Genomic DNA, 24,628 nt, shown 5'->3' with positions numbered 1-24,628 from the left:
CTTCTCCATATTTTTCCAGGATAAATTCTTCAATATTTTCTCATGGATATAAGGTGACCAACTTTTTTACAATGAAAAGGAGGACAAATAAATTGGAAAAAATATATCGTAAATAAAAGAAATATTTTATTCATTGCAACAATAATACACTAAAATATGATATATGCATAATAAAAACATTTGCAACATTTTATATTGTAATTATGCTTACATGCCTGTTAATTATTATTTAAATGAGTACTTTTCCATTGAATTAATATTTTTTGTCAATGTATCATCTTCTAACAATATATTGGAAATATCTGAACAAGAAATATCCTTCATATTGAATTTTACGGCAAGTGCTGCAGCTAGAGTATCAACATTCAATCTCGATTTCTCACTTGTTGAAAAATCATTGGCAATTGAAAAAAACTCTTTCAACTGCTGCATTAGTTCCAGGGCAGCAAAACGTAAATTGAACAAGTATAAATAAATGTTCACATGGAATATGTTCATTTTTGAAATGGCTGAAAATATCCACCCATCTTTTATCAATTTCAACATGTTGATTTTCCCATTGTATTAATTTTTCAGAATTTAAATATACATTCAGTCTTCTAATTTCTTCAAAGAGACAATTGTCATCTATTTTAATGTCTAGCATTTCTTTAGATAAAAATTCAACACAAGATTCAATATCTGTTCAATATACTTGCGATGAAGTAAAAAAAAACACCATTAAAAACTGTTTAATAAAATACATCACATAACGCGCAACAGATTAGCCTTCAAATATCAAAAAGGAGGACATGTAGGAGGACACTTTTCGAGGGAGGACAGAACTTACAAAAGAAGGACTGTCCTCCCTAAAGGAGGACGGTTGGTCACCTTAATGGATAGAATACCTCCTCTAATGATGATATAAACAACACTCACAAAAATTCATGTGCAGTATTGTGTGTGTGTGTGTGTGTGTAGTGTGTGTGTAAAAAGTAAGGATGGCATATAACAACAGATCTATTACACATTCAGTTTTAGACCACATTCTTCATTTATTTTTTTACTGTGCCCCCAGGAATAATATGGTTTTCTTATATTATCTTTACATGCAATATAATCCTCCCAGAGTTACTTTGCAGAATGAGATGAATGACATATAAATTTAATAATTAAATAAAAATAAATAAATGTAATCAAGGAGTGAAAAGTTCAGTAACCTGCAGTTGTTGGATGATGACTATGAAAGGTGGGATATTCACACTACCCATTGCCTATTGTTAACAAAGTGCAATAATACCACTCATCATCCATCTGAATTTCACTACTTTTCTCTTCTTTAAAAGAATCTGCAAAGCTGGTAGGAAAAACATGCAAGGTAATTTATTTTCCCATTCATGTTGGGGAATCTTCCCTAATCTTGTGACATCCAAATGCAATGAGAAAACTTGATAAAGTTAAGCAGTCAAATCCACCTTTTATTAATGTGTAGTTGTGGTGAGCACAAAAATCCTAAATAATATGTTAAAATTTTATTTTAGGGGCATAGTGGTGCAATTGGATATGGTAAGCTGGGAAATAAAGGAATAAAGGTAAGTACAGTAAGGACTTTTAAATGAAAATCAAACTTTCATTTATCATTGGATTGAATAGAAATAAAGCATGTTTTATTTTAGAGATAAGAACAAAATATAATATATTGTTGTGCACCAATTGTGATACTTTATCATCTTTTCACTTTGGAAAACTGGGCAAGAAATTGTGTAGTAGTTTTGGTATGTTTGCTTGCTTAATTGTGAAGCATTCCAGCATAGTGAAAAATCAATGGTTCAAACCAAATGTAGGGTTTGGGGAAGTGTTGAGGGCCAAAGCAAATAATGCAATTTGGGCACAACTCTGTTCATTCATCCAGATATGATGAAATGTTTAGATTTGTTTTGGGGAGAGAAAATATTGCAGTTTTCAAACAATTTTTATTTTAGAAATCAAAATCCATATTGGGAAGGTTTTTTGGTCTCAGATCACTGGAAAACTGAATCAGGATTTGTGGCAATTTTTAAACCAAGAAATTATGTAGCTACATAATCATTTCAATTGTTTAAGTTAAAAATAACAATATAATGTTAAAATAAATGGAAGGATAATTTTTAATCAGATAGAAAATTTCCATAAACTTTCAGAATTAGATTGTAGAAAACTTTAAAAGAAGAGACAGAAATAAATGGTTATTTATTTAGTTATTTTAAGGGGAAATCCCATAATCAATTGTAGTATGAAAAACATAACATATTCCCCAGATCTGTCTCAGAATTAGCAGGAGTTTGTGGAAGGGAAAGTTGGCTCTTTTTTTCTCCTCTTCTTTTTCCCCTCACTTCTTACAGTGTAAAAAAAAAAGTAATGTTTCAAGTTGAATAAAATCTTGAATAGAAAATGAACAATAGGATTGTCAGGACACAATAAGGAAAAAGTGTATACATTCAAGTGAAGGGATATTTAAATGAATTGAATTCGGAGACCAGAAATATCTGACAACTGAGATGCTTGGGTTGTTTTTTTTAATGTTTGTTGCATCCTTTATTCAAGAATAAATTTTCTTCTTCTATTTGTGTGTTATAGGGGCAAAAAGGATTTCCTGGAGATGTAGGGCAAGAGGTAATGGATGCTCCAAAAATGAAATAAAAAAGACTGTGTAACTGCGTAGAATACAAATAAAATTGGACAACAGTGAACAGTCTCTTTGTGGTGGAAAATAAGTTATTTAGTCCCACAGGTTAAACCTTAACAAAGTAATTCGGTGGTTCAACTTGAGTGCCATCTTATTCCGATCTATGATCAGTATATTTATTTATTTATAGAGTTTACATGGCTACCTATTTACACATTGATTCTAGATGGTTCATAATAATCCATTAAAATTAAAAATTAAAAACAAAAGTACTTTTTGTACCTGGCACCAGACCAAACAGCCCCTGAGTGGAATTGGTTGATTAATCATTGCATTACAGAGGGCATTTTTCACCATATTTGAGCAAAGCAACATGAGGTGTTCTTGATGGGGTGCGGGGAGGGGAAGAGATATCCTGGTAATGCAGTTGTAGTATGACAGCAATTTGATCCTGATAGAGGCATAGGTTTTGTGCTAGTTTGGATTTAACATTTTAATACATTTTTGTATATTTAAAAATTCTTACAACTTATGTCTATTTAGAAATATATTTAACAGAGCTTAATAAATTTCCAGTTAAATTAAAATATTGTTGCTCTGTTAAGGTATCTTTTATGAATTTTGTAACAATCAGAAGTGTCTAATAATAATTACACTTTCAAATTTATATTTTGTTTTTTTAAAACTTATTTAATTTAGGGTGATGTTGGCAATCCTGGAATTTCAGGAAAAATTGGATTAAGAGGAATGCAAGGGAAAAAGGCAAGTAATTAATATATATTCTAAATTATATAAAAGTAATTCATAGTCAAGAAGATAGTATGATTAATAATAAATCCAATTGTATCTATAAATGCTACTTTCAAAGGAAGGTCTGTTGCAGTAACACATAAACTGTTAAACAAGCAGGCTAAAAAATAATAATTAAAGGATTTAGGGCTTCCATGCGCTTTGTGGAACTTTTATGAAAACTACTTTTTAAGATGCCCCTTGATTGCAAAAATGGCTTAGAAAATGAAGAGAATTTGATAAATACTAGATACAAATCTAAATTTCCTTGGATTCATAGAATTAATTGTATATCTCTTTAAATGATAGCCATAAAGAATCATAATTATTTGTTGATGTTATTTAGTAACTTTAACTTATCACTTCAGATCACTTACTGGCTCTCATTAGCATCACTCACTTGAAATTTCCAGGATGTGTGACTGAAAGTTTTTTTTTAATGGTAGATTTTCCAATGTCATTGTTTTCAGGGTCCTGCAGGTGCCACCGGCCAAAAAGGAGCATTAGGAAACCATGGTCCTCCAGGTCGGCAGGTATGCAAATTTATACAATTTTCTGTAGTGAACTTTATTTTCAGGAAAAAATGTAGTTCAGAAAGATGCAATAGTAATTTGTAAAGAAAGTGAACTCTTTAAGTTTCTTTTTTTATATCACTGTGGCAAGTGCATGTACTCTTTTCTGATTGTCTCTGCTCATGTAGATTGACTTTTTCTTAGGCCTAGAATGGATAATACATTAGTGGTATATATCACTGGAGCTATTTGGTCTGAGTAGCTGAGCTCTGTCAGTCACATTGTACAGTTTTCTGCTGAAAACCAATGAAGCAATTTCCCTGTGAGGCATAGACAAGAATAGTTCTTTATATTTCAGAATAGGTTTTTAAATTTGATTACATTAAAACAAATCCCAATCTTCATAAAAATAGCAAAAACAAAATCTCCCAGGCCAATCCATAATTTCCTATTATCATTGTTATTATTTTTGTTTCTATTAATCTGCCCTTTCAAAGATCACTTATTGCTATCTTAAAATTAATATTTCTTCTGTATATCTTAGGTTGGTTAAATCACAAAGATTTATTTGATGATTATCCTTATCTTGTAGTCTTATACAACATAATGGGAGAATAATGGGCTTAATTTAATATTTTTATCCTTGCATGTATCATTCTTTTTATTATGCTTTGAATCTGTGAAGTGATTTCTATTATCAGAAGAAAAGTACTAATTCAGCATGTTGGCTTTGGATGATAGGACTTGAAGCTCTCTATAAGAGCATCATATTAAAGAGCCTGAGTTAGATTAAGGAGATAAATATATTGATTTATTTAACATTATTTAAAATTTAATGGAGCACTGACTATTTAACTCAATTGGCAAATCACCCTTTCTCTCAAAATCAGAAAATTAAATATGAATAGTAATCATGATTTAAAAATTACATTAAAAGCATATTAAGGTCTCACTCACAAGAACTGTTATAAATGACTCCTACATTGATTATAATTCTATATTCATGGTTGTTTTAATTCCTATTTAGTACATTTGGCTGGTGCTTCTGAACATATGCACAATGTTTTGGGATCTTGCTGTTATTAACCTCAGATGTTTATAGAAGCAAATGTGAATGCTAGAAAGCTGGAGGCATGTTTGTTATGTGCTAGTTTAATATAATTCCTTGGCTTTGAAGAACCAGTATGTTGTGTTTATATTTACTAAATGGGACATTTCAGATGTTTATGGAAGCGAATGTGAATGCTAGAAAGCTGGAGGCATGTTTGTTATGTGCTGGTTTAATATAATTGCTTGGCTTTGAAATACCGATATGTTGTGTTTATATTTCCTAAATGGGACATTTCATAATTCCAAGATATAGAAACAGTAACAAATAGCCAGGCTAAATAAGAATTTTGTTGCAGTTATCTCTGATTATTGTACCCCTATCATCTAAATTGTTCATTGTTCTTATGCATGCAAAGACATTTTTTAATACTTTATTCAAATATATTATGTTTCTCTCTCTCTATTCAGGGTAACAAAGGATTCAAAGGCATGGCTTCCTTTTCAGTAAGCATTTACTATAGCTAACTTATATATTCATGGAAACATTTATTCAGATCATCCATAGTCTTTAATTTCTCCTTTTTTCGTTTTTCAGCCATGTGCGCTCATTGCTTATATTCGGAAACATAGTTGTAAGTATCAATTTGTAACATAATAATTGTCTTGGGCAAGCATTCAATTAGCTGGAGTGTTTTCCATTCTAATAAATAGTTGTGTTCCATATGAGTGAGCAGCTTTAAATTGAAAGAAGCTAGAGTGTCTCAATGCTGCAGACATTCTCACTCATTAAGGGGCTATTAAGATAGTGTGACTTAGGATGTTTATGGTGTTGTGGATTATTCAATTATGATGGGATAATAGGAGCAAAAACAAAAATCAAAACACAAAAAAACCCAGAACCTACCCTTGCCTTTTTTCTGCTACTGTTGTTTCTATACAATTTTTTTTCCTGTGTAGTTAAATGTTCCTACACAAGCAGAATATACCTGCCAATTTCTTGGAAAAGCTAAATCTTTGATAGCGCATCATGACAATTCTGCCAAATTTACAGATGTAATTACTTCCATTTACACATATCAGATTTGTTTCAAAGTCAGTATCAGAGCTTCTGATGTCTTTTTCTGGTTGAATTTTGCTGGACAACATGGGTAATTTGGTTCTCTTTGTCCTATATTAGGAATGTACAAATTATGGTCTCAAAACCAAATTAGCCCAAGTAAAGCTTTGAGTAAGAACTTTCTATCTGCTCTTAAAGTTGCTACCAAATTATAATTGGAAAAGAAGAGGGAAATTAATAAATGCATGTGAAATAATCCCATGAAATTTATATAGTGTAATCAGATTTAAAATTAGATTAATCAGACTAAGACACTTTACAATAATACATTTATTCATTCTGAACCTCTATCAACTATATTTTTTCTAGTGAATCAGACTTGTCAGTACAAATTTCAGTAGATAAATATTATAGATATTCTAAAATATTCAGATTTTTCCTTAAAATCATATCATCTTTTTATTCATCCATTACCTTCACTTTTGACTTATTTTTCGTACTATTTTTTAAAAGTTGTCCGGCGTTGTTTGTTTAATAAATCTCAAAGCAACCCTCACACCCAATGGAAAAAATGCTGCACAACCTAAAAATAAGCATATTATGGACAGTACAATGAAAAATTAAGCCAAATACATTGAATAACGTAGCAATAATTTGAATACTGCTCATGACTAGCATCATGCATAATAGAAATATATAGAATACAAATATAATATAATCATTCCTAATAAGACAGCATTAGGAAGGGGAAAATTACAGTCATTATCAGATTCATTCAAATCAAACAAATTTCTACTTTATATGAATGACCTGTGCATTTAAAAACAGTCCTCAGACATTGATACCCAAGTGTGACTGTAAAGTAAGAGATCACAATTATATTGAATAATTTATATAGTAGAAATATCTATCTACTTACTAAACAATAATACCATATTATTTTCTTTCTTTTCTTTAGCTTGCTACCAAGGTAAGCTTCATTCTCCATTTAAATATATTCAAGTATTGACCTACCATGTGGCGTTACTTGTGAACAGTTTGCAAGAGAAGTACCATCTAGCATTGCTTTTGGTCACTTAGGTGGCAGACTGTAAAGACAATAGGATAAGGAGCCTGAAGATAATTAATTATATTTTGAAACCCACCCACCCCTTTAAAAAAAGTCTGGATTTCCAGTTTGGCATCATGGTGAGATGGTCGAGGATAGCAGTGTCAGGGGAAGTTCCACCCTGAACTAATGAGGTGTGGATCGTCGGCTTTCCAAGCAGCATATTTCCGAATAAGCAGAAAATAAAACCCGAAAACATATTCCAATGAACAACTTTAATATAAAATAAAATAAAATACAAATCTTACTATCTAAATCTTACATTTTGGCAAGAGCTATGTTGCCCACCTCCTTGGCAGGCGAACAGAAGATCAGAAGGAAAGTAAAGAATGTGTGACGTATTATGAGACATGCGCATTAATCATTGTCAGATAAGAAACAATTCAGTCTACTGTATAACTCAGAATATAAGCACAAGTTGGCAAACCAATTAATGCAGTGACACCCCTTCTTTTGTCACTTGGACTGATCATCAAATCATCAAATAAGGCATATCTTCTTTCGCAGATACTCGTGTTGAGCTGCTGGAAGTGGTTTGTTGAGCATGTCAGCAATTTGATCATGTGTAGATACATATTGCAATTTAACAAAACCTTGTTTAACTAATTGCTTTGTGTTTTGATAACAAATGTCAATGTGTCTGGACCTAGAACCTGTAAAATGTGACTCAGAAATATAAACCACCGATTCATTATCTTCCATCACGGTGATTGGTCAAATCGGACATGTCCAGATATCTGTGATCAAAGCATCAAAACACGTTAGAGAATTACAAGCATCTGAAACACAAGCATATTCAGCTTCAGTAGATGAACATGAAACAAAACTCTGTTTTCTCACTTGCCAGTAAACAGGACATCCATTCAGGAACATCATGTAACCTGAAGTACTTTTCTGTGATTTCTTATCACTTGCCCAATCAGAATCTGCATAACAACATAATTCTGCATAATCAGTATGTGTTGGTTCTAGCAATAACTTCATGTGTTTAGTGTGTTTCAGGTATTTCAATAACTTCTTAATGCATGTCCAATGAAATTGTGTTGCCTTACCTACGTGTCGTGATAAGAGATTAACACTAAGTGCAAGGTTGGGTCTGGTCCAACTACTAATATACAACAGTGACCCAATGACTGAATGATAAAGTGTTTAGTCCTCGAACTCAGGACTTGGTTCATGTGTTAAGTTGTGAAAATCCGTTTGCATGGGTGTCTTTGTTGTGTTAGCATCTTTCATGTTGCAATGATGCAGAATGTGGTCAATGTTCTCCTCTTGTGAAACACTAAACCCCTTCTGTGTTTTGTCAATCTGAACACCTAAATAAGTGCTAATGTGACCTAAAGATTTCAATGTGAAATATCTCTGCAAATCTCACTCATTTTCTTATTTGGACCAATATAAACAATATCATCAACATAAAGAAGAATTATCTCATATGCATTGTTAGATCTTTTTGTGAAGACACATTCATCAGTTTCAGACTTAATAAAGCCCATTGAATTTAGTTTGTCAGTAAGACATAAGTACCACATTAAACCTGACTGTTTCAGACCATAAAGATTCTTGTTCAGGAACCAGGTATCCCCTTCTTGCTGTCGGAATCCTGGAGGTCCTCTCATGTAGATCTCTTCATCTAGGTCAGCATTTAGATAAGCTGTGTCCACATCAAACTGGAAAACTTCTAAACCAAGAATAGTTGCAGTAGTTAAAGCATTTTTTACACTCTCAGTTCTGACTGTTGGTGAGTAAGTGTTTGTGTAGTCCTCAGGATAACGTTGAGCGAAACCCTGAGCTACAAGTCTGGATTTGTACAATGACTCACCATTCGGTTTCTTCTTGATTCTGTAGACCCATCGAGTGCCAATGACTTTTTTGTTTGCTGGAGGTTTTGCAGGTGTAAATACAGTAAGTTTCTTTAAACTGTCCATTTCATCCTGCATTGCTTCATACCATTTGTCTTGCTCTGAATCAGGAAGCTGCTTGATTTGTGTGAATGTATCAGGAGGAAGTGTAACATTGCAAATCAAAGGCAAGGGTGTTTTTGTCAGTTGCCACGAATATTGTTGTGGAGGGATTCCTTTTGTGACCCTCTTGGAACGTCTCGGAACAACAGTCCATTCTTCTTCTTCTTTGTCCTTGTCCTCACATTCGTTGCTAACATCAGCATCTGCGGCTTGCGAAGACGGAACATCAGGTTGTGAAGAACTGGTAGAAGGAATATCTGCCTGTGAATCTTGATCATCAGGCTGTGTGGCATCTGCAACATCATATCTAGGAAAACTCCAAGATCATTGGAATGAATCCTGGACCAATCAATATCTTCCTCAAAATTAGCAGATTGTGAAATCACAATTACATGTTTAGGGTCAATAAATTTGCTCCATTTTGAATTATCATCAATACCCATAAATCTCAGTCCCTTTGCTGCTGGACCTCCTTTTCTTCTTTGAGCTAAGGGAATGTTCACCATAGCGTATGAACCAAAAATGTGGAGGTTTTTGAGATCAGGCTTGTAGCCATACATCATGTAGAAAGGAGTTTGATTTATTACACTGCTCCAAGTACGGTTGACAATGTAATTTGCATATTTGATTGCTTCACCCCAGTATATGCTACTGAGATTGGCATCTTCTAGGAGACAACGCATCATGGTTTGTAGAACCCCTTGTCTTCTTTCTGCGACTCCGTTATAAGCCGGTGTATATTGGAGCAGATGTCTGATGAAGAATTCCATTCTTACGAATCCAGTCCTGGAAATGCTGAGACATGAATTCGGCACCACGGTCACTCTGGATTTCGGCGATGCGAACTTGATATTGGGTAGAAACAAATGCTGCAAAGTCTTTAAAGATATGAAAGGTCTCAGATTTCTCTTTCATAGGATATACAAATCCATATCTAGAATGATTATCTACAATTGTTAGAAAATACTTTCTACCACCAATTGTTGGTGGGAAAGGACCCACTATGTCAGTGTGTACCAAATCAAATATGTGTGTTGACAGGCGTGTAGCATGTTTGGGAATTGCAGCTGCCTTGGATTTAGCTTTCCTGCAAACTGCACAATCCAAAAACACCTTACACCCCTTTAGATCCAAACCTTTTGCGAACTCTGGCATTTTTCTAAGAACACGGAAACTGGCATGCCCCAATCTTCTATGCCACTTGTGGATACACCTGGAATGCAAAGGTTTACCAGTTAGTGAATTTTCAACATTAACAGTTTCATGAGGAACCTCAGGCTTGCTCTGAGCAACCTGCTTCCTTATTTTCTGTTTGTTGGCTTTAGGAGCCTTTGGAGTAGAAATGGGTTATCTCTCTGAACCAACTCTCTCTGGACCCGTGCTGTCCCTTTTTGGAGTTTGCATACTTGCCTGTGCTCTTGGCTTTAAGTAATAAACACCACCAATCAGCATGGTTTCAGCAACAATATCTCCATCTTTAACTATGTAACTTGCTTTCTCGAGGTGGTGAACCTGGAACTTTAACTCTCTAGACAAGTGACTTTGACGGTATTACATACCTTCAGCAATTACTGGTTGCTGAAGGTATGTAATAAACATCAGGGATGAATGTATCAAGCTCTTCAACGTAAACAGTTCCTGTTCCCATGACCTTACAAGGGTGGTTGGAGAAAGAGTACATTTCTCAATATTCAGGTTCCAGCTCGCGTATCTCTGTGAAAAGTTCCTTTCTGTAGGTAACATGTAAAGTTGTGCCACTGTCCACAAAAGACGTCTGTCATACTCTGGATCAGGTTGTGGAACTTTGGTTATGGCCAATGTTGCGAGTGGAGCTTGTGGATCACGCCTTGGACCACGACGACCTTGTCTTCTGCCTCTACCTCTGCCTCTGGAGTCTGTTCCTCTGGGCTGGTATGTGACGGGAGCTGAAACTCATTGGAGACAATCCCGGGTGTCATGTCTCATACGGTTGCAGATGTAGCATCTTGGCATCCTTGGAGCATAGACTCTTCCTCGGAAGGGACGTCTAGCTGGAGCTCTTGACGCTGTCGGCCGTTGCAAAGTGGTGTGGCTAATTTGATAGCTTCCTCCTCAATTAAAATCTGCATACATTATTAACAGTGCGTTGAGCAATAGGCACATGGTTAATCTTTGCAATGGCATCTCTCCATTCATAATTCAATGAGTTAATGATAATGCTGATCATTTGGATATCATCAATAACATGGCCTCTTTCTCTCAATTCACTTCTCATTCCTTTCAGTTTGGTCAAATGTCCACCAATTTGTTCACCAGGTTTCAACTTCAAACCATGGAACTCAGACATGAGCAAACATGAAGAGTCAATTGAAATGGGCCTGTAGCAATCTTCCAAAATGGCCCAAATTTGTTGGGCTGTTGCATCAGGCGGGAAAGTAATCTGCAATTCAGTATCCATGGACATCAATAATGTTGTGCAAGCCCTAGTCTCTAGGTCTCTTATTGCAGGAGTCCATGGTTGGGCAGGAGGATTAAACACCATACAATGGGTACCTTCTCTGCGAAGCAAGAGTGCAACCTCACTGACTCAGGCTTTATAATTCTGTCCTGACATTTTTAATTTGGACTCATCAGTCAAAGGAGTGACAGAAAATGCCTGTTGAGGAATATGGATTTGAGCATCTTGCTGTACGGGTAAAAGGCTGGTTGTTGAACCAGGGAGTGCTGTAATCGGACCTGTGGTCTCTGTATTACAGGTGCAGTTGATGCTTGAGCAGCAAAATTAACTTGGCTTGCTTGGGGGGCAGACATCTCCCTTTGCTGCATTAAGTATTGCCTTGCTCCATCTGGAAAAACGCGTGCACCATCAGGAAGTGCTGAAAATTGGGCTTGGGAATGCATTTGGAGCCTATCAGCCTGAATACTTGAATGGTCTACAGACATTTGTGAAAGAGTCTGTTGCATTGCCTGAAAATGCTTGTTAATTTTAAAATGCATGTCGGTTCCTTTTAGTAAATTATTTCTGACAGGAGATGGGGGTGCAGCTTCACTTCTTGGCTGCAATATTTCTGCCTGTGTGACATATATTGGAGAACCAAGGAGATCACGTGGCAATTGTGATGAGTGCACACCTCTCTGTTCTGATTTGCCTGACACAGTATCCTCCAGGGGGCGTGTCTTAGGCTTTGGAGAAGAAGGCAATATGGCATTTTCAGAAATTTGAAAAACATGGGAGTCTCTCTTCTCTGACTTGAGCATGGAATAAGCCCTTTTGGCCTGCAAAAGCTCATTTTCAAAAAATTCTATTTGATTACGATAGCTTTCCATATCTTGCTCAGAAGTCTGGGGAGATTCATAAGTTTCTCTTTCTGTGTGGGGGTGAATTTGCTCTAGGGGCAATGAACGCTTTGGTTTTGCCCCGAGCATTTCAAAATCTCTTGGAGATATTTGGGGAAATGCATAATTATAAGGAGGTGTTATTGACCTCAGTCTGTAATTGTTATCTCCTGGAGCAGTCCCATCTTGTTGAGATTTTTCCCCCATAGCTGATTTCTCATCCAGTCCAATCGGCATTTGGAAGCCTGGAAGCCAGTGTGAAAAGTTTTCTGTCTCCTCTGTATCAGAGAGGAGGGAATCATCGGAATGTGTTGAAGAGGAACCTCTCTGTTGTTTTTTCTTCGGCATTGTTAAAAAGTGATTTAATCGGTCCTGAGCCGATCGTAAATCATTCTCTCTAATTATCCTATTACGCTTATCTCTTGGAAATAGCTAACAAGGAAAAAGCCGTAAATTATAGAACCATGCTCTGCTAGCATTATTGTCAGCTGAAGTTCCACCCTGAACTAATGAGGTGTGGATCGTCGGCTTTCCAAGCAGCATATTTCCGAATAAGCAGAAAAAAAAACCCGAAAACATATTCTAATAAACAACTTTAATATAAAATAAAATAAAATACAAATCTTACTATCTAAATCTTCCATTTTGGCAAGAGCTATGTTGCCCACCTCCTTGGCAGGCGAACGGAAGATCAGGAGGAAAGTAAAGAATGTGTGACGTATTATGAGACATGCACATTAATCATTGTCAGATAAGAAACAATTCAGTCTATTGTATAACTCAGAATATAAGCACAAGTTGGCAAACCAATTAACACAGTGACAAGCAGGGCTCTGCGAATCCCAGCTGAATCTTCTTCATTTGGGAGGCAGAAGGAGCTAAAGTCACCCTGGAGGGGTGATGAAGAAATCACCTTTATTGTTGATCATGGGGGAGTGACCACTCTCCCGCTTGATCCAAGACATCCTCCAAACCAACAAAGAAGAGAGATAGCCATTATGGCCAGACCAAAGCTGGGGCAACCGAAGAAAGAAGCACTAATGAGCTGTTGGTGAATGGAGTATTAGAACTGTGTGAGACAACTTTCAACTTCTATTTTAGAGACCTATCCCCAAATAAAAAAATTACTGAAAGAAGGATTATCCAAAGCATAGAAAAAGCAGCAAATTAATACACAGATTTTGGGTCACAGACCCAAAAGAGAAATGGAATTGTAATGGGAGACAGTAAGTTTTAGAAAGACCAGACTGGAATTTATAATATTGTGAAAAGTGAGTTAAACTTGCAGATATTTTTTGACTACTGGAATAAATTGTATAAAGAAAAACAATCTTTTTGATTATTTGACAATCAGCTGGTATATCTTTCACTTCAATATTGAAAGCTAGAGCTGGGATGACACCTCCTGGTGAGAAAAGATACTACATAGTTGGAAAAGGCCAGGATTGATAAAAAGAAGGGAAACAAAATGAAGAAAGACAAATAACACCTGGAACAATGGATTACTTTAAATAGAATTTAGTATAAGTGGAAAGAGAAAGAGCAGGGAAGATATCTACTGGTGGACAATGGTAGGTATAAGTTTTGCTTTTTGACAGTTTGGGAGTAAATTGTGAGCCTTTTGAAGACTTTAAAGTAGTGCATTAGTGCAGTAGTGCAAGTAAACAACATGCTCTTTTTTTGGAATTGATTTGAACTGCTCTTGAGTCTGAATGATTGGGAATTTGATTGGCCGCTCTGGATTATAAATATTGTTTCACTCCTATGAAGCAAAAGAAGGAAAGTTAAACAAGATCTATAAATTGGGACAATTGAGAGGAAGTAAATTGATTGACTCTGAGGAAGATAAATATAGTTGACTCTAAAAAACTTTCCAGGGTTGAGCAAACTCTTCTCGTTGACTTTTTTGTGTTCTGGACAATTGGGACATTGGGATTTGATTATTGAGCACCTTTCAGACCATTAAATCAAAGTAAGATATTACAACATAAAAAACAAATACATTTCAAAAAGAAATAAAATTGATGTTTCAATATAGTCAAGAAACTATGACAAAGAATCATAAGGAGATGACGAACAGATGCATGAGATAGAAATTAGATTAGGAAATTATCAGCAAATGACAGGAAAATGAACAAAAAATCCAGAAAATAGAGGAGAAATTAGAAGGAGCGGAGGAAAGAATAGAAGAGGAAAATCAACAACTGACACAAACATATCTGGGAGAGATAGTAATAACTCTTAAAACAGAGAAGGCAATTTACTATTTAAGAGGTCAAAATATAGAAGAGGGTAAAGAGGGAGATCTCCTCTCCCAGAAGTGATGAAAGAGTTATTGACGGGTACTTTAGAGACTGGAAAACAAGAGGTAGACATAGAGGCAGATGAAATACTTAGATTAAGTATGAGTGATGTAAGAAGATATAAGGTTTCAAGGGAGAAGCATGGGAGATTTGTCAAAAAATCAACAAGGAAATATTAAAAAGGGCAAAAGATGATGGCTAGATACAAATACCTTTTGATATGTGACTTGTTCTATTAGTGGCCAGGGAATAGAGGTAGAAGTTAGAAAGTGGGGAAATATTATTAGGTATACAGCTATATAATATAATATATTATTATTACTATGTATACATAAGCATTAGAAGTTGAAAGATTATTATTATGCACATGTAAAAAGTATTATTAATATTACTATCATGTATAAAGTAAATTGACCCAGACAATACATTGTTCGCTAAGCGCCTATCTATGTTAAAGATAAAGAAAAAGGTATAAATAAAATTAAAAGAAAAAAAGTCTGGCTCAATGACCAATTTGTGCTATTGTTGTAGGAACAGCAGAATGTCCAGCATATGCTACGGAACTAGTATTTGCTTTGGATATATCCCAGGATACCACATTCCAGATGTTTGAACAGATGAAAAAGATTGTCACAGAGACTGTGAACCAAGTAAACATCAGAGAAAGCAATTGCCCTGTGGGAGCCAGAGTGGCTGTTGTGTCCTACAGCTCCAACACTAACTATCTGATCCGCTTTATAGATTTCCAGAATAAAAAGAAGTTGTTGCAGGAGCTCAATAGACTTTCTTTGCAGAGAACAACCAACAGACGCGACATTGGTGGATCCATGAGATTTGTTGCCAGGCATCTCTTCAAGCGAACTCTCCAAGGTGCTAATGTGAGGAAAGTTGCTGTCTTCTTCAGCAATGGAGAGTCTGACCATCCAAGTTCTGTCAACACAGCACTTCTTGAATACAGTGCATTAGAGATTGTCCCAGTCATCTTAGCCTTTAATAATGTACCTGAGATCAACCATGCTTTTCTGGTGAGATTAAAATTATAATCTTTCATTTCCTTTGCATCTAATAATTGTGTTCTGCCTTACTGACAACTATAACTTTGCACATATTTATAAGATAAGTTAAATAAATAAGGAAATAAGTTATGAGAAGATAAAATTATTTTGTTCTATGAATTTTAGTTTTGAATCATAAAGAGAGCACAGAGATTATGTATGATCAGAAAGGTTGAAAGCATTATTTCTGTGCAGTGAATAAAACAAGTTACAGAATATATAATATTAGAAGTATAGCAATAGTAATAGCACTTAGACTTATATACCACTTCATAGTGCTTTACAACTCCCTCTAAACAGTTTACAGAGTCAGCAAATTGCCCCCAACAATCTGGGCCCTCATTTTATCAACCTCAGTAGGATGAAAGGCTAAGTCAACCTTTATTGTGAATCATTGTTTTTTTATCTCATGTTACAGTTATCCAATAGCTGCTATCCAGTCACTACAGCACTCAGACTTTGCTTGCCAGACAACCTCTTTATTCTCCAAATGCTTAAATTTTTCTTGTCCATATTTTTTGTCTATGCTTACTATTCATTTTGATCCTTTCCAGTGCATAGCTTTCAAGCATTCTTCCAAGTTGTCTATCCTCTTGTTAAAAACAAAAGGCAACTAACCTATTGGATATCTGTCTCTGGACTTTAATTGAAGCATAAGTATCCAGAAAGATTTTGTGCCATCTGAGTGTGATTTTTCAGATTGCACCATGCTAATGTCTCTGTCTATATGCCTCTACAAAATCATCTTTATAACCTGCATACAGGATGGTAGGAACAGAAACCAGTCTGATTTAGTACTAGTTAGTATAACACCAAATAACCGGTTTGGTCTCTGGCACTTGATTAAGGCACTAGGCTAGAAACCAGAACTAGTCCTTATGCATGTAAAACAGATGTGTTTAGGCCAATAACACTCTTTCAGTCCAACTCATTTCACAGAGTTGTGTGTAAAATAGGAGGAAGGTGTAATAGATTTGTTTTCTGCCTTCATTTATTTATTATTTCATTCATTTATTGGATTTGTCAACCGCTCCCTCTCCCCAAGGATTAAAAATAATAAAGGTGGGCTATAAATAAATAAACACATACAAAGATAGATTAACATAGCAGTTTGTTTTGTTTGCATGACACATTGCATCACACTGTAGTGGGAGAAGGTCCACATTTATCTGGTGGAATAAAGACAGCCCAGTTCCACAAACTTCAATTCCTCTTTTTTTACCTTGTGGTCCTCTGAAAGACTGTGGTTGCTTTGTTGATGCAATTATCCTATCAAGACAATTTTCAGATTGAAATATACATTTATTTAAAACTTTTTTTTTAATTGCTGAAAATATATGCATGTATTCTCATGCTGATGAAAAATAGAAGTAGCCCTTTAAATCTTAGGTTTATCTTAAGAGAAGAGATTATCATGTGGAGCTCTGATGCAAAATGATTTAATTTTAATAAATAAATAATAAATTATCTATCAAACTTAACTTTTTAAACATTTTAGATGGATGATTCTGGACAATTTCAAGTCATCACCATTCCCACTGGAGGAGATTATTCACCATTTCTGAAAAGATTCCAACTGTGCACACTTTGTTATGGTATGAAGAATGTTACACATATATTTGAAATAGATGATGGTTATTATTTTTATTGAACTAGAAGCCTGAAAGAGTTTAGCATCTCTGAGTTTCTGAGGAGCTGTTATTTGGATATATGTCTAGCTTGTTTTATTTTAAAAAATATTAATTAAATGCACTTAAATGAGGGCTATTTTTGTATCAAATTGTATACTCTGTTCTTTTTATATATGTATCTTGCCTTTTCAAGGTAGTATATATGGGAGACTCACCAACTGAGCTCCATATCAGTGGTTCAGCCAGGTTTACATATTTCCAGTCCAATTTCTTAATAAATAATCTCTATGTAGATTAATTCTCTATATAGTTCTTCTGCCAGGAGAAGTGGAGAAAATTCCCTTTGTCAATTTTCATTTGAATATAAAATAGGAAAAAAAGACTCACATGAACTGTTCAATTAGTTCCTTTGGCAAAATACCAAGGTATAAAAATAAAACAAGCACAATTCTGGAAATCTGTGCAAATCATCTAGTTGAAAACAATTCTGTTGAAACTACTGTTCCTAAATATGCAATAAAACTAGTCCCTGGAGCATTATCTTGTTCTTTGTAAAGAGAAAGATAACTTTATGTCTTTTCCAGATAAATGCAAACCAGATGCTGCCTGTGAACAAATCAGACCACCAAGGGAATATGTTGACGCTGCTTTCATTTTGGATAGCTCAAGCAAAATAAATCCTGATGAGTTTGAGAAACTGAAGGAATTTTTAAGCAGAGCTCTGAACCATTTTGATATTTCCTCTCGACCTGCAACTTCTTCCATTGGTGACAGAATAGCTTTGGTGAGCCATGCTGTACCAGCATTGAAACCACAAACCCAGGTGATACCTGTAAAGAAAGAATTTGATTTAGTGGCTTTCAATACAACACAGCTCATGAAAAAATATATCCAGGAATACGTTCAACAATTGGATGGTCAAACTGCTGTTGGCCATGCTCTACAGTGGACAATTAACCACATTTTCTCACATACTCCAAACCCAAGGAAACACAAGGTTATCATTATTATATCTGTGGGTGGAACAAGTCAATGGGATAAAGCAGTGTTAAAGAAAGTGTCTCTGAGAGCCAAGTGCCAAGGCTATGCTTTGCTGGTAGTTTCTGTGGGACGGAACTATAATAGCACAGAACTTCAAGAGCTAGCAAGTTACCCTCTGGAGCAGCATCTGATTCAGCTTGGCAGAATTCACAAACCTGAACTAAACTATGCCATTATGTTCCTGAAACCTTTTCTATATTTTCTTCAGAGTAAGTGTTTGTAATGAGTATGGTTTTTGTTTTTAATCTATGCAAGGCCTTCCCCATCACAAATGTTTCCCCCCTTCCTTATTGTTTTAATGTATAATGGCACTTAAATTAATAGCATTAATCTTTTTCAAATCATCTTCTTCATGTCTTCATTTTATACAGAGAGGAATGTGTAAACTTTTTTTTAAAAAAAGTACTTAAGCCAAACTTTCCAAAATTGGCATTTTGAATCATTGCCATTTGGAGAGAGACATGGTCATGAACTGTCCTCCCCTGGAATAATTTTTCAAAGGTTGGAATGGGAATTCCATCAAATTCTCCCATGTATGGATGAAATATCACCTCAGATTGATATTATTAATATCAAATATTCATTTTTAATATTTTTAATATTAGAGGGAATGAATACACCATAATTAATAAATTGAGTTAATTCTTAACTTTCCGCTTGCTCATTTATTGACTCAAGCAGAATTTTCAAGAAAGGCCAAAATTCTTTCCAAACTAATAAAATTGGAATTTTAAACAATTAGTGCACCTTAAATATTAAAAAGGTGACCCAGTTCATGTATAAATGTTTTCTGTGCTTATAAATTTAATGCTGAAAAGAAGAATACTATTTATAATATTCTAAATGTTTACCTTTATGTTTTTTGGGGGTCAAAATAGATGGATTCAACAACTATCCACCATTTGAACTTAGCACAAAATGTCACAAGATCAGCACTAAAAAATCAAGACATGTTTTGAAGCATCACAGTCATAAATCACAGGCATAAGTAAGTCAAGCTACTGATTCATTATAAATTAGTTGCCCTTAATATTTCTATGTTCAACCATTCATTTTAGATCTGACTATTTTCTGCTCAGTTCACTTACTTATATTCATAATAATAATTTAACTCTTAAGAGCATTCTGATTATCACTTTGAAATCAATCAAGGGAACAAAAGAGAATGTATACAAATCACAAACCCAGTTATTTGAAAACAAATAATATGTGCATTTATTTAAAAGAGCTAAGCAATTACGACCTCATATATTCTACTGTATCTGCTGAAGAACACTTCAATCATTCTGTTATTGTCATAGCTAGCGGACTTTGTTCTTGAATATGTGGAAAGTTTGTAAGATTATTTTTATTAGAATTCTGAATGCACTCAAAAGTGCTTTAATATTTTTCAGATGATTGACAGAAGATGGTATGAACCTGCACATCCACAGAAGCAATAAAACACAACTGTTTCTTCTGTAAATTGGTAGAGGGAAATATTAATGTTTATAATATGTTTATAATGGTGCCAACTTGTCTTTTCCGATGGTGTATAGAAAAAAACAAGATGTAATATATAAAATCTATGAAATGATTGTGATTCTTGTCCCTTTTTAAAAGAAAAACTTTCTTTTTCAATATTAACTTAGCCATGTCTTGTAGACTTACTCTTACCTTCATTGTTCAGAGGCATAGTTGAATAAATCAATGTCCATTCATACACTATTTTAGCCTTTCTTTTGAACATGTGAATGGTTGAAAAATGTGTGCATCACAACTAGTATAATAATATTACACCTGACAAAATGCATTAAAATAGTTTACTGTAACAATTAAAGAAATGAATTTTTAGACTTTATTCAGAAATAGATTTGGGGATTCACTCATCAGAAGCTACGATCAAGCGAGGATTGCCAGACTTTTCAGTCACACTTAAATGTAAGACAAGTTAGTTATCACTTCTTGATTGCCACTGGAAGTAATTCTCATCAATGGACTTCAAATCATTTTATAAATAAAATAATTTCTGGAGAAGCAGTATTGATAACCCAGGAATATCTTGAAGAAATAGCCATTCTTTAAGAAAAGCTTTGGATGCTCGATGACCTTTCTATTACAGCAAGACATTCAATGGCTTTTCCAGTGTAATAGTAAGTTTAAATAATATTTGCATTCTATACTTGAAATGTTATAATGAGCAATACTCATATTAATATATTAAGTTTCCTAATACAATAATGACATGTTTACTAGACATCCCACATTATGCATTCTGGCAACTCATTCAACAAAATGTTACATTTTTCTTTTCTTCTCTTCTTTTCCCCTTTCACATTTTGTCTATATTTTTCAACCTGTTTTCAGAAACACAACTGATTTATTTTATTTTGCTTTCTCTGCTCTGTTTCTGAATGTCCAATTTGGAAATAAATGTATTCTCCTGTATTTTGATAATAAAGAGCCTTCATTGGGTATTAGTTTCTATATTAACTCTCCTTGTTATTCTTTAATTTCTTGTTCTGGTTATTTTTTTAAAGAGTCATTAGTGTATGTTTTACCTGTGAGAGGTTTCTTTTAATTTCAGATTGATGTCAACTTGAAATATAGCTACATGTTTTTACAATGCAGAAGAAAGGCATAATGACAACATTGCAAATGTTTATATACAATGGTTAACACAATTAGATCAAAATTTAAATATGAGTCTAAAATTTAAAAATGTAACAGAATGAGTACAAAACTGAAGACACCTCCCCAGACATAATAAATATAAATTAACAAGCAAGGTTGAGACCGGTGAGTCAATTCACCTGTTTATATTTAATATATTTACTCTGCTTGATTTTGCGTGTACTGAGTAGCAGACTGGTATGGAGGATCTTTTTGTTGGGATTATGCCGAAGAAGAAATATATAATAAATACTAGTCAGGAAACTACTTAGGAGGGAAAATGACCATATCAGACTGCATAGCCAACAATGTCTGTTCACAGCTTGTTAGGTATATTCTTCAACAGTTGTTGACAATGAGGGGTTTTTGGTAATTTCTGAGCACTGATGATATTACCTAGTTTAGGTAATGAAATATCTGCAAAAAAAATCTCAGAAAGCATCAAAGACTTCTCATTTTAATCCTGAGCTACAAATATTCTCCTTTTCTTCTTGTTGACTTCATAAATCTTTAAACTTTTTTTATATTCAAGATCATTGGAAAAAGGCTGAGATCTAAGCTGATGACACTGATGAAAGAAAAAAGGAAGGAAGGAAGTAAGAAAAAAAGGGAAAAACATTTTTCTAGTAAGGAAGAAGTAGAGGAAATTCATGTCATTTGCTCCTTCAAATCTTTTCAGTTTAAAGAGGGAGCCCATTTTGTTATGCTACAAGTATTGCAAAATCAATAGAATGGTTCTACAAATAAATCTTGATGAAATTAACTGTGACGAGTAGAATTCTAAACAGTCTATAATTTGTTTCCAGTAATTCTGCTGCCAAACTTGTCATATCAATTATCAAGAAATAATTTGGATACCAAGCTAACTTAAGCATAAGATAATTGGTCAAATACTATACATAATATTATGTTTTTGCTAATTAAGAGCAAATTATTGTTATTTATTTTTTATATATCTGCATTAAGGCTCCTCAGAATTCCTTATATTTATTCTCTGCCCCTACAAAAATCATCATATGACATCTCTAAAGTTAAGTACTGTACTCAGCTGTCTGCAGAAAACATGACAAAAATAAAAATAACAGACAATAAGACCATATGGTTCTTCTCACAGTATATTCAAGTCCGGACTCTGAATAGCAAAGTTTAGATAAAGAAGAAAAGGAACAGGAAATCTAACTTCATGGAATATTCCCATTTAAAGAGCAGAAATAATTCTTGATTAACAACAGTTTTCACAAAAACAGAAACACTGAGAAAACAATGGTGTTCTTAGCTACAGATAGCCAATATATATTGATATATGTATATGTATTGATGATGTATATTGTATATTGATAATGATACAAATGGAGATAACAAAAATAGAAAAGCAATTTGCGTAAAAATCTATCTGATATACTGAAATACTGAAATTTCTCTCTTTTTCTTTTTAGAGAAACTTCCTGACTATTGTACTTTTAGCATTTATTTATTTAAAATATCTGAAAAGTAATGATAATGAAGTTTGATTGTTCCAAGTACTTCAGGAAAAAGAAGGTAAAAATATTCAATTTGTTCTGCTGAATACAATTCAGTCTCAAAAGACAACAACTTCCAATGATATTTCTGTAAGATTAAGAATTGGTGCCCGAGTAGGCTTTTCATTCTTCATTTCCCATCCCTTTGTTATGTGCTGTAGGTTGGATGCCAGGAAATTCTTACTGTTACTACTTGTAAACTACTTGTAAACTAGCTATTTTTAAAACATGGCAATAATTAACTAAGTGATCACAAAAATGGAGATTGGTTAGCATATGTTATTTTAAAATTCCTCTTTTTTAGATGATTGATTTTTATGTCCATCTTTTTCTAACAGAAAGAAATGAATCTTCATATAAAACATTTAGCTGGCAGATATAATGGAAATTATTTATAACATAAGCACATCAAAGTTGCTTGGAGACATTGGATAATATGGGAAGCCAAATTCCATAAAAGACATTCATATTTTAACGTATTGGCAATATCACCGAATATGTGGCCTAATTTCCAATTTTAGTTGTACTTTTATTATAAAACAATAGAATAGAAGCAGGAGAACCTATACTATTTCAGGTAAGTGATTGTCTAGACCAGTGGTTCTCAACCTTCCCAATGCCGCGAAGTTCCTCATGTTGTGGTGACCCCCAACCATAAAATTGGTGTTTCGGTTCCTAAGACCATCGAAAATATGTGTTTTCCGATGGTCTTAGACGACCCCTGTGAAAGGGTCGTTCGACCCCCAAAGGGGTCCTGACCCACAGGTTGAGAACCACAGGTCTAGACTCTTAAAAACATCCAGTGATAGAGTGCACAAGATTTCTGGATGCAAGATGTCCTACTGGTTAATTGTCCTCACTGTTAGGATGTTTCTTTTTCACTTTCGGGGTGCTTCTCTCTTTGATTAGTTCCAACCATTGTTTGTTGTCCTGGCCTCCAGTGTTTTTGAGAATAATTTGACGTCCTCTTCTTTGTAGCAGCCCCTCAAGTATTGGAATACTGCTATCATGTCACCCCTAATTCTTCTTTTCTTTAGCCTATCCAAATCCAAATCCTGAAGCTGTTCTTCATGTGTTTTAGTCTCTAGGCCTTTGATCATCTTAGTTGCTCTTCTCTGAACTTTCTCCAAAGTGTCAACATCTTTTTTGTAGTATGTGACCAAAATTGCTTGCAGTATTCCAGTTGTTACAAGGGTTTTATAAAGCGGTACTAATATTTCACATGATCTTGAGTCTATGCCTCTGTTTATATAACCCAGGATTGTATTAACTTTTTTGACTGCTGCTGATTCATATTCAAGTGATCATCCACTAAATCTCCAAGGTCCCTCTTACAGTTACTGTTTTCTTGCCTAATTAGTACTTGTAACTTTTTTCCCGCCTAAAGGTAAAACTTTGCTTTTCTCCACATTAAAATTCATTTTATTGGATAGGGCCCATTGTTCAAATTTGTCAAGATCTTTTTGGATCCTGAGCTTGTCTTCTGAGTTGTTGGCTATTCCTGCTAGTTTAGTGTCATCTGCAAATTTGATGAGTCCCCCTTCTATTCCCTCATCTAAGTCATTTATGAAGATATTGAAGAGTACTGAGCCTAAGAAGGAGCCTTGGGGTACTCTACTGCATACTTCCCTCCATGTAGATGCAGTTCCATTGAGGACTACACGTGAGTGCGGTTGGTCAGCCAGTTACGAATCCATCTGGTGGTGATGCTGTCTAACCCACATTCTTCTACTTTATCTAGTAGTAGGTTATGGTCTACCTTATCAAAAGCCTTACTGAAGTCCAAGTAAACTATATCAACGGCATTTCTCTGGTCCACTAATTTTGTCACATTATCAAAGAATGCAATAAGATTAGTCTGGCATGATTTGTTTTTGACAAATCCATGTTGGCTTTTGGCTATTACTTTGTTTGCTTCTAGTATAGTGTCATCTGCAAATTTGATGAGTCCCCTTCTATTCCCTCATCTAAGTCATTTATGAAGATA

At 34.5% G+C, this 24,628-nt stretch overlaps 1 protein-coding gene and 1 long non-coding RNA gene across 2 annotated transcripts in view; both read left to right on the top strand.

Moving 5' to 3' along the window:
* The window catches only part of LOC309401588 (collagen alpha-6(VI) chain-like), a gene marked incomplete at both ends in the record, with an annotated part of 126,193 nt that extends 110,408 nt beyond the window's left edge, over positions 1-15,785 (top strand). The window contains 6 exons of the mRNA XM_081970655.1: positions 1,521-1,571; positions 2,596-2,631; positions 3,344-3,406; positions 3,904-3,966; positions 5,953-6,091; positions 15,274-15,785. Of these exons, the coding sequence (XP_081826781.1) occupies positions 1,521-1,571; positions 2,596-2,631; positions 3,344-3,406; positions 3,904-3,966; positions 5,953-6,091; positions 15,274-15,785 (864 nt within the window). The remainder of the gene's footprint in view (positions 1-1,520; positions 1,572-2,595; positions 2,632-3,343; positions 3,407-3,903; positions 3,967-5,952; positions 6,092-15,273) is intronic.
* Positions 15,786-17,306: 1,521 nt separating this feature from the next.
* LOC309381663 lies at positions 17,307-20,267 on the top strand. Its single transcript, XR_014173578.1, has 4 exons — positions 17,307-17,392; positions 18,013-18,678; positions 19,348-19,457; positions 19,864-20,267. It is a non-coding gene; the product is annotated as an uncharacterized lncRNA (long non-coding RNA).
* The last annotated feature ends 4,361 nt before the right edge of the window (positions 20,268-24,628 follow it).

The sequence above is a fragment of the Natrix helvetica genome, assembly GCF_964273705.1.
Source record: "Natrix helvetica genome assembly, chromosome: Z".
Taxonomy (NCBI): Eukaryota; Metazoa; Chordata; class Lepidosauria; order Squamata; family Natricidae; genus Natrix; species Natrix helvetica.
The sequence above is the reverse complement of the archived record's forward strand: the minus strand, read 5'-3'. Positions and strand labels throughout refer to the sequence as shown.